Source organism: Siniperca chuatsi, linkage group LG1 (assembly GCF_020085105.1).
Source record: "Siniperca chuatsi isolate FFG_IHB_CAS linkage group LG1, ASM2008510v1, whole genome shotgun sequence".
Lineage (NCBI taxonomy): Eukaryota > Metazoa > Chordata > Actinopteri > Centrarchiformes > Sinipercidae > Siniperca > Siniperca chuatsi.
Window position 1 is genome coordinate 36609819 of NC_058042.1, and position 14200 is coordinate 36624018.

Genomic DNA, 14200 nt, shown 5'->3' on the forward strand with positions numbered 1-14200 from the left:
ATTAAAGTGTGAAGGGTGTATACATGGTCAGTGGTACAGTGTTTTAGGAGAAAGCCAATTTGATTTTTACTCAAGATGGAGTGTCTTCAAGGAAATCTAGTATACTTTTATTTAGAATACTGCAGAATAATTTACCCACATTGACAGATGCCACGGTAGTTACCAGGGGCTGATTTGTCCCCACTCTTGGCAGGAAATGAGCCCTTTGTACCAGATGTCGGGAAAACATCCTGGCTGTAGTACGATCTCTCTCTCAACCCAACCGGCCGCTCACCCTGAATCTGGTTCTGCCTGAGGTTTCTGCCTCTTAAAGGACGTTTTTCCTTGCTACTGTGGCCAAGTGCTTGCTCTTGGTGGGAATTGTTGAGTCTCTGTAAATAATACAGACCGCTCTATAGGAAAAGTGCAATGAGATAACTTCTGTTATGAATTGGCGCTATATAAATAAAATTGAATTGAAAGTGGTATCTAGTGGTGAAATTGCAGTTTGCAACCATCTGAATACCACTCGCCTCACCCTCCCCTTCCAAGCGTGTAGGAGAAACGAAAAACTCGTGAAAGGCCCTCTCTAGAGCCAGTGTTTGGTTTGTCTGTTCTGGGCTACTGTAGAAACATGGCGGTGCAACATGTTGGCCTCTGTGGAAGGGGACCCGCTCCCTCTGTAGATAAAAACGGCTTATTCTAAGGTAACAAAAACACAACAATTCTTATTTTCATGTGATGAAAACATACTTATGAATATTATATTCCATTTCAGCCAATGTATTCTCCTAAATGTGACACACTGGACTTTTAACTTTAAATGTGGGTCTTTTTTACTTGGAGTATATTAAAACAGCAAAATTGTCTTAAATAGCAAAAAAGAGTAAAATCTTTCACTCTTTTACCCTTATTTAACATTGCTCGTGTTTTTAAAGTTTTTCAGATAATTATTGTATTTCAGATTTTAGTTTCCAACAATATGCATTCCTAATCATATTTCATTTTTCTTTCTTCTTTTGGAGTAATATTGTAATAGACAATCACACCAAATGTTTGATAAGTCATTGAAGTATTCCCTTCCTTTTTTAATTCTCTTGTACCCTCTCCAGCTCCTTGCCATTAGGAGTGCCGTTCATGATTGCAAGCCATGTTGCTGACGTTCCAAAATACCAATTTGTTTGTACATTTAGCATCATTTCTGACCCTCATAGCAACTAGTGACATACTTGATTTCTCTGACAATACAGTTTGGGTGTATTGACTCTCAGGGCATATGGGGACAGATGAGTGTGTCAGATACCAGCCAACAAACATTTAAAATACTTTGCGTAGATGAAATATCCAATGAACAGTTGTCAAATACACAAAGTCAAACTTTTTCATCAGACAAAAAAAAACAATTGGGCCTTTAAGTCTCCTACCTCTACTCTGTTGTCTGTAATTTCATTAGATCAGTATCTGTATTCATTGTGTATTCATTTGTGTGTTCAGGCTCATAGAGTGGAGTAATAGTTCTACCAATGGTCTACAGTATCTTCTGTGGGTGAGATGTGAGACGGTTTCTCCTGCCTTACTGACTGCATCAGTAAGGTGCTTACTGACTGCTCATCTCGTCCAGGTGGGAGGATTTTTGAGGGGGAAATTGCAGTTTGACAAACTAAATCTTTACATGTAAGTGAACCTTGTGTTAAGATTTTTTTGGTCATAGTAATGTAGCAATGTCCCCATAATAGATGAACAATGTCGTGTGCAATGTAGTATGTAAGACGTAAATGTAGTCATAGAATATAATTGAATTGATTCAGTTTGAAATGAATTGATTTTAAAGTGAATTGAATTAAATAAAGAAACTATAGCCATGTATTTTAATTCCCAAGAGGATAGGCAACATCTCCACTGATATAAACAGGTTTATATTTCCACCAGCCACCGAAGATCTCTGTTGAATCAGGCAATGATTCAAGAAGTAATTATGACAGAGAAGGTCATGTGACCTGTGCTCCATAGAATAGTGAATGTGATGTGGTTCTATCACAGTTTATCAGTTTGCTGATTTGCTTAAACTGCAATCACTAATTGGACCTGTAAGAAATTCTGGGGAAAAGAAGCAAATGGTAGTTTATGAACATTGCCGTGGACACATGAGACAACTTAATATTAAGTAAGCCCAGGCCAACACACATCTGTTAAGCTAAAGGTAAAATACCAGGAATGAACAGGCATTGTGATTGTACATGCCGTACTGTAAAATGTGCTGAAGCTGGTTTTTGGTGATTGTGGTGAAAAGACATCTTTATTAACAAACCCAATTTACAACAATCCAACATCACAACTTGAACAGTAAATAAGGGAATTAATAAAGTAATATTCAATCTTATGTTCTTGTGTTAAAATGTGTTATTTAGCCTACCCTCATTGATATAAATGTGGTTGACAACATATTAGAAACACCCAGCAGTATAATACAGTGCAGTATAATACAGCACCATCCTCCAAAATGATCATACGGTTGAATCAACACCTCCCTGAATAAGTTTCAACAAAAACTGAACATTATAATCTTCATGAAGGGAGGATTTATTCCACAACTGTTGTATTAGACTGCATTAGTTTTAGCTAGGAGTACCTAATAAACAGGCAACTGAGTGTACATCTAAAATAATGAGATTTCCATATGTTTCAGACCTTTTTTTGTGGTAACTTCTTAATCGGAACACTTTTAATGAGATGATTCAGAAAAGAAAAGAAATGTGGGGAAGATTTTTAAAATGTTGATTTATGTATGTGGAATTTGTCCAGCAATATTAGCAAATTATTCACATTTTTTGGGAAAGGATTGCAATCACAGTAAACAAAAATCATGTCTTTGTTACTAAACTGTGTGCTCTATCCTATGCAGGGGCGTAGGACTGGGGGGAAAAGGGGGACTGGGAATACAGGGCCCTCATGAGGAGGGCCCACAAAGACACTAGAATGAATAGCAGTGGATGCGGGGAGGGGCCCAAAGAGAATGCCTATGTGCAGGTCCCGAATTCTGTGCTACGCCCCTGATCCTATATATAGCTAAATATTCATGTAAACCTTTCCAAAACATTTGTGAAAATTCACAATCACATGTGAGTACCAGTATATAAATGACTCCTCTGTCTTACAAACTGTCTTACAACTATAGTCAGTGTCAGTAAATGTGTCAACCACAGCGTGCAGGATATATTTTGTGAAGAATATAACCGACAGGAGGAGTTCAGATTTGGGAAGGGTGTGTATGTGTTTGTGACGCCAGGACGCGCCTTCGCCTCACTGAAATGAGTCTGCAGGTATTTCTGATGATTTGTAGAAAGCAGTATAGCGCTGAGCTACAACTGGCGGTCGATCCATGATAGTTTGGTCTAAAGCGTACAAAGGCAGGTGCGTCCCATTTAAATCCCTGCTCCTCCCCCGCCCACTTTCCCTCTGCTCTCCAAATGGCCTCCGTGCGACGTCTGCTGTTCCGTAATACCAAGGGCTGAGGGGGAACTACTAACGAACCACAGCCCATGATGTCAACACTGCCTGTGGTAGTGGGTAACTACAAACAACTGTACCGTGAATGTAACAATCATGACTTTTGGGAGTGAGGACGAAGGATGGGATCATGGAAGCATGGAGTGGCAGAAAGTGGCGTTCAAAAGGGAGAAAAAGAAAAATGGAAATAGTGGTAATTGAAGCAGTTCAGGGGCAGAGTCCGATGAAATGGCAAAGAGTCATAATTGAGTTTGTTGAGCATTTCCGTCTCATATCGGTGGCTTAAGCTCTGAAAAAGGATGTAGGCAAAGTGAAGTTTGCAAAGTACTTGAATAACAAGCGTATACTTGTACATGCAGTGAGTCAAGAACAACAAAACGCTCTGCTGAAAATGAATACACTGGATGTACAAAAGTAAAAACCCATGAACCTGGCTCAGCTGCCAGATACAGGGGAGTCATATCTGGAGTACCACTGTCTGTCTCAATGGACGGAAAGTGCCTGATGCTAAATGTATTATGTATAAGGACTTTGAAAATAACCTCCCAAGAAAAGTTATATTTCATTCCTCCGGCATTAAGATGCTTTAAATGTCAAAGAAGGGCTCATACTGCCAGCCAGTGCGAAGGAGAAGAAAGATGTGCAAGACGTGGAGGTGAAGTGTGGGAAAGATGTGTCTGTTAAATGTTGCAGTTGTGGAGGAGACCACAGTGCAGGCTATGGGGGACGCACAGTTCAAAAGCACGCAAGAGAAGTCCAAAATTTCAAATAATAAACAAAGTGTCATATGCAGAGGCTGTTAAGAGGGTCAACAACATGCAATGGAAAACAACACTGAAAGTTATAATCCAGGAAACAGTAATGATCCTCCAAGTTCAGAAAACAGACAAACACATCAGAGCGGACCACATGAGACCTCCCACAGGTGCATAAATTAATTTTGTTGCATTCGTATGTAAAGTGGTGTACGTCGGATCAGAACAAAATGACAGGAATGAGAGAATCGAAACAATTGTGGAAGCAGCACAAGAGTACCTCGGGATGTCAAGCACGGAGTGTGAAACGATACAAAAACTGATGACCCGTTCATATATGATGTGTCTAGTGATTAAACTAGTAATGGTGCTTACCATCTTTCAGTGGAGTAGCAGAAGTTGAATAGCAAATGGACAGGAATTTAAGAAGGTCATAAAGGATTTAAAGGACAAACCATATATAATATGAATTCAAGAAACATGGCTGAGACCACATCTAGATTTTGTACTGGCAGGAAACAATTCAGCCAGACATGATAGAGCAAATAAACAAGGCAGTGGCTGTCTCACATTCATTAAGGATAATTTAGCATACAGAAGAATAAATCCTACAGGTGGACATGAATGCACAGTATACACACTGCATTGAGGTATACAGAACACAAGGCTCAATCAGAATAATGAATTATTACAGTCCATGTCAAACTTTAACAGCAGCAGTGTTTGAGGAAATACTGGGAGAGGAAAGTCACAGAGAAGTGATTTCAATGCACACAATAGTCTATAGGGAAGTGATCGTACTGATTACAATGGTACAGTGATTGAAGAAGCGATAGATCCCAGAAATCTTGTTTGTCTAAACAATGGTAAAGGAACAAGATTAGATATAAACAGGAATAAGATGTCATGTATTGATTTAACACTGGTTTCTGCAAATATGGCTAGTCTGTATGAATGGAAAATATGCAACGATAACACAGGTAGTGACCACTTTCCCATTATATGTAATATAAATATAGAGAGATATACCCAAGAAAGTTCTATACATACAGTGGTGTGCAAAAGTGTTTGCCCCTTCCTGGTTTCTTATTTTTTTTGCATGTTTGTCACACTTAAATGTTTCAGATCATCAAACTAATTTTAATATTAGTCAGAGATAACACAAGTAAACACAAAATGCAGTTTTTAAATGAAGGTTGTTATTATTAAGGGAAAACAAAATCCAAACCTACATGGCCCTGTGTGAAAAAGTGATTACTGATTACTGCCCCACCTGTTAAAACATAACTGTGGTTTATCACACCTGAGTTCAATTTCTCTAGCCACACCCAGGCCTGATTACTGCCACACCTGTGCTCAATCAAGAAGTCACTTAAATAGGACCTGCCTGACAAAGTGAAGTAGACCAGAAGATCTTCAAAAGCTGGACAAAACTAAACTGCATTTTGTGTTTACTTGTGTTACCTTTGACTGATATTTAAATCAGTTTGATGATCTGAGTGAAGCTTGGCTATTACAGAAAGAAATAGTGCTTTCAGAAACTTCAGAAACAACATGAATGTGGACCATTTGATGGAATATAAAGGAAAAGAGCCATAGCACACAAAATAATGAAAACAGCTAAAAGGAATACCTGAAGACAGTTTAGTTCTTCTGTTGGAAGAGAGAGAGATGTGGGTCGTGTATGGAATATGGTTAAAAGATGAGTGGGAGAAGGTTAAACAATAAAACATCAGTACTTGCAGATGGAGACCAATCAGCAATAACAGAAATAGAAAAAGCTCCTAGGAAGAGTCTTTGCCAGCGTTCACAGTGGAAATCACCTCACTGAGAGACAGAAAGGAAAGAAAAAAGATACATCCAATGCTGAAAACTACAGACCAACCGCACTAACCTCACACACTGTCAATGGATGGAAATAATGATTGTCTACAGGTGATCATACTTTTTAGAAAAAGGAAGATTGGCTTTAGGAAAGGAAGATCCACGCTCTAATTAAAGTAAGTGATGAAGGAAATGATGGCTGTAGTTTTCTTTGACTTTGAGAAAGCGTGTAATTCCATGTGGAGAGAAGGTCTGTTAATTAACCTGAACAAGCTAAGCATAGGTGGAAGGTTGTATAACGGGATCATGGATTTTCTATCAAACACAACATTTCAAGCTAAAGTATGATCAGGAACCAGAAAGATAGTTTTGTTATTAAAAACGGGATACCCCAAGGTAGCGTCATCGGTCTGGTTCTCTTTGATATCATGATTAATGATTTCTTTGAAAATACAGGGACAGGTGTGCAGTCAGCAGTGTACACAGGCGATGGAGCAATCTGGAAAAGGTGAATAAATTGCTCACATGTGTTGAAAAGTTTACAGAAAGCAACAGGCAGTGTAGAGAGATGGTCGTATGGCTGGGGACTCGAACCTTCAGGAGCAGAACCATCAGGCTTTACGCTGCTCAGTGAAGAGAGAACAGCTGACGAGCAGGGGTTCACACTACAGCAAGCCTTTAAATATCTATGGACTGATGAAAAACACACATGGAAGAAGCATACTGAAGATATCGAGGCCAAATGTAAAAAGGTGTTAGATGTAATGAGGTGTGTGGTCGGAAGTGAACGGGAGCTGACAAAGAAGCATTATTACACTCATACAGGGCTCCGATGAGAGCTGCTCTGGACTGTGGCTGCATGGTGAATGAAGCAGCAGCAAAACCTCACCTAGAAACACCGGACAGGACACGACACAGAGCACGAAGACTTAGTTTAGGAGCATTAATGCAGCGCTGGTTGAATCCAGTGGACTGCCTCTGCATCTGAGGAGAACTAAGGTATCTCTAACATGCTGGGTGAGAAGATAAGGAAATCTGCAAACACTAGAAAAGAGGAGAGAGTGGGCAGAGAGGAAGGATAACACTGGGTGCATGGTTCAAGAGTATGTGAAGAAAAGTTACTAGAATTATCTTAATATTTTACAGATGGATCAAAACACTCAGATAAGGAACCTGTAGGGCTGGGTATATACCCCCCAGGATCTGACCGAGGAAGTGTTGGAGGATCTCAAACAGGCTCTCAGGACACACAGCAGAGGAGGTTAAACCGGTTAAAGTGCCGCTGCAGTACAAAGTATACAGTCGGGAGAATCGGTCTGAGAGGATCTTTTAATCGAGGTTTATATGAGCCCACTGAATCTGCAGCAACTGGGAACAGACGTTCATTTCTCACGCTGGAACAGAGGGAAATGAGACTGCTGATAAACTTACTAAAAATGCACTAAACAAAAATGATAACGACATTTTAGAAATTTGTTTTGGGAGATCAGAAGCAAAGTCACTAACTCATCAGGGAATAATGACATCATGGCAGGAAACATGGAATAACGGCAGTAAGGGTACAGAATACTATAAAATCCAAAAATCTGTCAGTCAGAAATAATCAGGTAAATGCAGGAAAGAAGATGTTACCTGTGCTAGGCTAAGACCAGGACACACAGGACTCAGTGCTAGCTTGTATACCATGAAACAGTCAGTCAGATAAATGGGAGACTTGTAACTGGAAGGAATCTGCTGAACGTGCTGATGGGATGTAGGAGGTTCAGTGTAGAAAGAGAGAGACTGGAGGGCAGAGAGGCAGGGAGGCAGGGAGCGGAGCACCACAGGTCTGTTAGGGACCGGGGAGGAACACTTACAGGCTCAAAGGGCTTTATTCAAAGATTTAAAAGAAGCAGGTATCATATCTACAATATAACGTCTCTATAGTTGTTAGTTTTGGTTAAAGTCATGATGTTACACACTCCGTTACAGTAGGTGGCGGCCCCTTTAAGGTTAGGTTTGTAGCCCGCCAGTAAAATCGAAGAAGAAGAAGAAGCGCTTAATTCACTTGTATGCGTGCGCCGTCTTTGTCGCATTGCATTCTGGTTCTTGTAGTCAGTTTCTAATCATCCTCTATTGTCGTTGTCACTGCCGAGCTCACCTACTCCGCCAATATGATGTCTTCGGCCAGCACAGTCTCACAGACAGCTGAAAATGGAAACGGAGGTTTGTTATTTAGCTTGCAGACAGATGCCACATCCGCTACGTTTTTATCCCATCGTGCTTAACGACGCCAGCTACGTGACTGACTGAAGCTAGCCAGTCAGCTAGCTGCCATGCTAACCAGCTCGAGTTCTGTCGCTAAGTTACTGACGTTATTTATACTATTGCTCCCTGTAACATAACCAAATAGTTAAATTCACGGCATTTTATAAAGTTTTGCTTGTCCTTTTCAGAAAACAAGAGGACACCGTGTCCGTTATACGGTTGTAAGCGGGTGTACGCAGACGGGAGCGCTCTGGAAAGCCACATCAAGGACCATAAGATCCCAGCTCAGTCTCTTCCTGGTGAGCTCCCAGCTCAGGAGGTGCATGTGCAGGCAGTGTATGAGATATTTCACCAGTCACTGCTGTATGTAATGTTAATAGCATCAAAATTCTAGAGAGGGACAACTACGATGAACGACTACCTGTGTTTTCCCCCACCTGACAGAATGAGTCAGCTCAGCTTAAGGCCTTTTTCTCCCCTGGTAGATCATCCTGAGAGAGCAGCTGCCGCCATGCTGCCAGGCAGCAAGAGAGATTGGTCTAATTTAGATAAGGTGGCACATTTTCCAAGCTCTGAGCTCGTGCCATATTCCAGCTGAGCCTGGTGGTAGGCCTGATGTCTCCATCCCACAATACAGACGTTAGAACATCAGGCTTGGGTCATTACAGTCACTTCTCCTGTCCTTACTGAGTGAGAAGAGCGCAGCTGGAATAGATGAAGATCAGCGGAGGCTAAGCAGTCTGAGTGTAAGATTTAATGCCTAAATTCAAACAAATCAAAGAAATACAATCCACGTTGTTATATGTATTTCCTTTTTTATGTGTGCATCTACTGTCATGATAAAAAAAAACGCATTAAAAGGACAATTATTTAGCTTTTAATTACTGAAAGAATAGTTTTTCATTGTGATGTGGATTTTCCTTGTCACGTGTCCTCTGCTGGACAACACTGAGATGCAGTACACCTCTGCTTAGTTTTCTGTGTCGTGGTTTTATTTTATTCATGACGACTCTCGTGTTGTCAGTCGAACCGCTGCGCTGATTTTTGATCGGCAGGTTGTAAACTTTTACAAACTGAGGCTTGTCTAAAACTCGAACCTAACTACAAAGCGAAGTGGTGGAAACTGCACACTGCACTGCCTCAGAGCTCTGAGGCAGTGCAGTGTGACTCTTTTCTGTTCGCTGCTCCGGTGCTGTATGCCCCTACGTTGGCTAAACTACTTTTGAACCAGACACTGGCACAACCTCCTGTGTCAAGTGAGTACTGCTACTATAGACAAAATAAAATGGGCTTATTCCAAATTTTGAAAAATGACCCTGTGGGTTCCTCTGAAATATAACTTATGAGAGCAGTTGATGCTGTCAGCGTGGAGCTAGAAAAAAAACTGAGGACAGCACAGCCTCAAACATTTCAAAAAGTAGTTTTATTAGTGGAAACCTAAGGGTCCAATCTGGCTGTAAGGTTTTGTTTTGGTGTGATTTGGGCTGGCGGTGAGGGGAATGTACTGTGGCGTCTCTACATCACATCACATGAGGTCTGTCCTCTGCTCAGGAAAGGTCTTGCTGTGCTCGGCTGTCGGCTGCAGCGGTTCCTTCCCCGACATGGAGAAACTGATGGAACATATGAGGCATCATCACAAGCCCAACATATTCTTCCTGTGAGTTGGTCTTTATTTGGCCGTCCCCGCGCTCTCAGCTGAGATTCTGTTTGTTCACCAGGAAAACGTAACGTTGCTGCTCTTTCTGAAGGTGCGAGAGCTGTCGCACAAAGCTGCGATCCTACCGTGGCCTCCTGACTCACCTGCACACCTGTTCCAAAGTGCCACGGGGGAAGACAAAGCCGACTGAACCGATGCCCCCCCCGCCTGCTGCTGCGACCAACCCAAACATGACCCCCACGGCCATGGACCAGAACCCCTCACAGCTGGACTCGATGTCTACACCCCAGGAACTACCCTCTGAAATCCCAAACCCAGACAGTTCCTTCCCTGCTGCTGCAGACTCTGCTGGCCCCTCTCTCTCCCCCCCCCTTTTGGCTCCTCAGCAGCTCACAGAGGCAGCTCCTGAGAGCGAAGCCTGTGATCTGCCGCCATCTCTAAACCTGGATGGCCCAACAGCAGCTCCTGACCCCCCTGATGCCCAAGGTCAGCACCAGACACAGACCAGTTCTCCCGAGCCCGCCCACCCTGCTCCAGGATCAGCTCCAGGATCAGCTCCAGGATCAGCTCCAGGATCAGCTCCAGGATCAGCTCCAGGATCTGCTCCTGGCTCCTCAGCCGTCTGGAAGAAGAATCAAGGTGAGCTCCTCACACTAAAGCACAGCTGCCACCTGCCAGATGTGGCGACACGTTTACTTCCACAGTATGTTCAAAAGAAAATCCTTCAGCGTGCTAAGTCGGTCGTCTGAGCTCACTCAGGCACACACACTTCTACAAAGATCGTCTCTGGGCTGCACCTGACGATTGTTTCTTCGATTCATCTGAATAATTTATCGATTATTCTAAAGATAATTTTTTTATTAACATAATTTATTTACCCCAAAATAAATTAAAAACTTGTCTATTTCAATATTTTATTCAATAATTTTCTCTTAAAAACAAACAAATGTAACAAGAAGTATGTCCCGCAGGGCATTATTCTGCAACAAAAAATGGATTTGTCTATTGAAAATATATGAATACATTACCCAATTTCTAGTAAATTATTTCTTATGTTACCATTTTAATTCTACTTAATCCTCCACCTTATTTTAGTGTTGACGCACAAACTACTTTAATCTGCTCACCTTGCTGTTCTCTCTTCCCCACACACGCACACCGGCTTGCCCCGCCTCTTCCTGTTTCTCTTCCTGCCTGTATGTGTTGACTTCCTTCGTCAGCACTGTTTTATAAAGTCGCCCAAAAAACTGGCATTTCCACAGCAGTGAATCAGTGAATACAGTTTGCGCTCTCCATTCACTAATGAAGAGCGTGAGATTAGGGATGCACGATGTATTGGTGGCCAATATATTAGAAAATGTCATTATTGGTCTGATAAAGTGAGAGAAATGCAAAGCAGATATGTTCTGCACAGCCATACTGAGCTCGTTATGCTAACAGCGAAATGTCGTCAACAAGCTAAACACAAACCGACACTAACTGTATGTAACAGTTGAGCCTCGTTAGCTACGTATCTGAAAATGTGTTGAACTCTTGTAGTTTGTGAGGCTGAGAGCAACCAGCAGGAGCTGTCCTCAGAGTCTCGGACAGAGGAGAGGATGAATGGTGCCAGTCCAAGGGCTTTAGGAAACACTTAACTAGTCCAAGAGTACGTAAAATGATTCTAATGCAGCCACATGCTCGTCAATAAGGAGACAGTCCTTTTATTAATTATTCTACATATTAAAAAAAGGTTTGTTACAAACAATAATTTACAATAATATATTTGTTGTTGTAGGGACGATGACGGCAAAAATAAACTAGTTAACATGTATAATGCCCTCTGCCCTCATTTTTGCATTTGTAAAATTAATATTATCTGTTATCGTATTGATATTGGCCACAATGAACAGCTAATCATCAGTTATCTTTATCGGCCCTGAATTCCATATCAGTGCGTCCCTGCATGAGATGCAGTTAAAAGCTTGTAAAACTGCTATTTCCAAGGTGACAAATTAACTTTCAGGCTCAAATATTCCATGTTTGTACAACCAAGCTTTGTTTAGTGCCTCCTGAGCAGCAAAGCCTAAGACTGGTGATGTCCAACACCACAGTGTTTCGTCTTAGTGTATAGTTAATTCAAGCTAAAGTTTGATAGCTATTTCTGCAGAGCCAACTTTATATATATGTATATAATTATAGGGATAGTGCGCATCCGCCAGCCTGCATGCTGCCTGTTGCCGTAACAGACTCAACAAGCTGACCCGTCAGGCCGGTGGCATTGTGGGGGTGGAGCTGGACTCTCTGGCGGTGGTGTCAGAGAGGAGGATGCTGGCCAAACAAAGGAGCACCTTCAGCGGAAGACCCCCAAAATGCACCACATTACATCATTACATCTCTGCAATACTTGACATAATTGTGCAATATTCTGTGTTAATACTCCTGTGCAATATACTCTTTTCAATTTAAAATTCCCTATTGATATTGATATTTATTCACCTCTACCTCTATTACTGCTGTGCAATATCCTCCGTCTCATTATAACCTTAATAAGCTACACTTAACTTGACAGTTCATGTACTATTACTTTATACTGTATTATTATCATCAACCGGTAAGGTTGATGATAATAATACGGTAAGGTTGGTATGGTATGGTACTTCACACTTATTTTATTTTATACTTATACCCACTTGGTACTTAATTTATTTTCTGACCTGCATTATAGTGTATTATATATTTTGCTTAGTACTTCTCTTCCTGTGTGCACTGACGTGACAGCTAATTTGTTACAGAAACTTTTCAGCCGTGACTTCAGATTTTAATTACAGCAGCTCACTGTTTGTGAAAGAACCAAACCGTCCTGCACACTGTTGGTAGGTCAGGTAAAACGGATGAATTTTGCCATCTGAGGACTGATTATAACAAATTAATGAACGTCTCTGCAGACATGTAGTTGGTGACAGAAACTTTCATGCCTTGAAAACATGCATAAAATCAAAATTTTCTGTTCAGATATATTCTGTATGTGTAACTGCACAGTTAAAATGGCGAAAACTATGCCGAATGCAAATCAGAACCTTCTTATCAAAAATGTAAGGTGTGGAGAAAGCGCCGGCTTAATTTGTCCTGTCATCCCATAGGTATGGCCTGCAACAGACGCATCCTTTGGGAGCACACTAGAGGGCGCTACACATGTGTCCAGTGTGGCCACACGGTAACCAACCGTAAGGAAATGACTCAACACATCAACACTCAACACAGCGGTAACAAGCCTGCAGAAGACTCTGCCACCAACGCATAGTGTGGAAGCAGGAGGACATCTACTGAACAAGCAAATGTCTTTTTGTTGTCCTTGAATTCATCTTCTGTCGAAGGTTTAACTTGCTGCACTGACCGATGGACGGTTCATGTATACTACACCTTTTATTCTGAGTAAAGAGCAGAGCAAGAGCGGCGACTTATAAACTCATTATTTTACATTACTTTGTCCATGTTCACAAAGCATTTAACTGTGTTTTTGCATATTGCTCCCCGACACACATACTATGTTTAAATATCATTAAATATCTGACTGCTAGTTTTAGCGTCCCAGATTGATTGTACACCAAACCTTTCTCAGCTGACTAGACTGCAGAAGTACACTCTGAAGTAGTGGAAACCCCAGTGCATAATATTTGGGTGTTGTCAGGCAAAATCCCCATGAAGTCATTACTTTTTTGTCACTGCATTAAAAAAACGGTAGTGTAACTTTGTTTTTCACACTGCTACAGTAGCTTTCGGTCCCATATGGAAGATTGTGCATTGTACAGTGCTGTTGTAGATGGGATGGACACACAAACACTTGACGTGGATTGTAGTGTTGCTTCTCCCTGCAGATGCTTTACTTGTGTGAACTGAATTTCTTTGTGTTTTGGGCTTTTGTACCTTACCAATTAAAGGATCAGTCTGGTGTTAATCTAGATTTTTTTTATGTTAACAAATCCAATAAAAAGACCAAAACCAACTCTGTGTTAGTCTGTCTCTCAATAGTTTGACTTCCCTAACTTGTCTGTGGTTCTCAACTCCAAGCCCATTGTTCCTTACTGTCAATCAGCTCAAATCAAATAGACATTTTTATAAAGACTCAGTCATTTCCTCAAACAGCTGCTCGCTGTAGTTTTTACCAAACCAACAGGAGGAAATGGTACATCTGATGGGGACTATTTTCAGTGGCGGATGAATCCACATGTGTTGCTCTAGTATTTGTCTG

The 14200-nt window shown here is 41.3% G+C and overlaps 1 protein-coding gene across 4 annotated transcripts; it reads left to right on the top strand.

The window, feature by feature from the left end:
• The first annotated feature begins 8108 nt into the window (after positions 1-8108).
• Positions 8109-13954, top strand: znf414 (zinc finger protein 414). Of its 4 annotated transcripts, none has more exons than XM_044196614.1 (5): positions 8109-8270; positions 8501-8631; positions 9869-9969; positions 10061-10608; positions 13092-13954. In XM_044196614.1, the coding sequence occupies exons 1-5, from the start codon at positions 8219-8221 to the stop codon at positions 13250-13252; spliced, it is 993 nt and encodes a 330-aa protein (XP_044052549.1). In that variant the 5' UTR covers positions 8109-8218; the 3' UTR covers positions 13253-13954. The 4 variants fall into 4 exon arrangements, with proteins under 4 accessions (XP_044052549.1, XP_044052575.1, XP_044052557.1 ...); XM_044196622.1 differs by having other exon boundaries at positions 8113-8270; positions 8501-8611; positions 9864-9969; XM_044196631.1 differs by having other exon boundaries at positions 8113-8270; positions 8501-8611.
• The last annotated feature ends 246 nt before the right edge of the window (positions 13955-14200 follow it).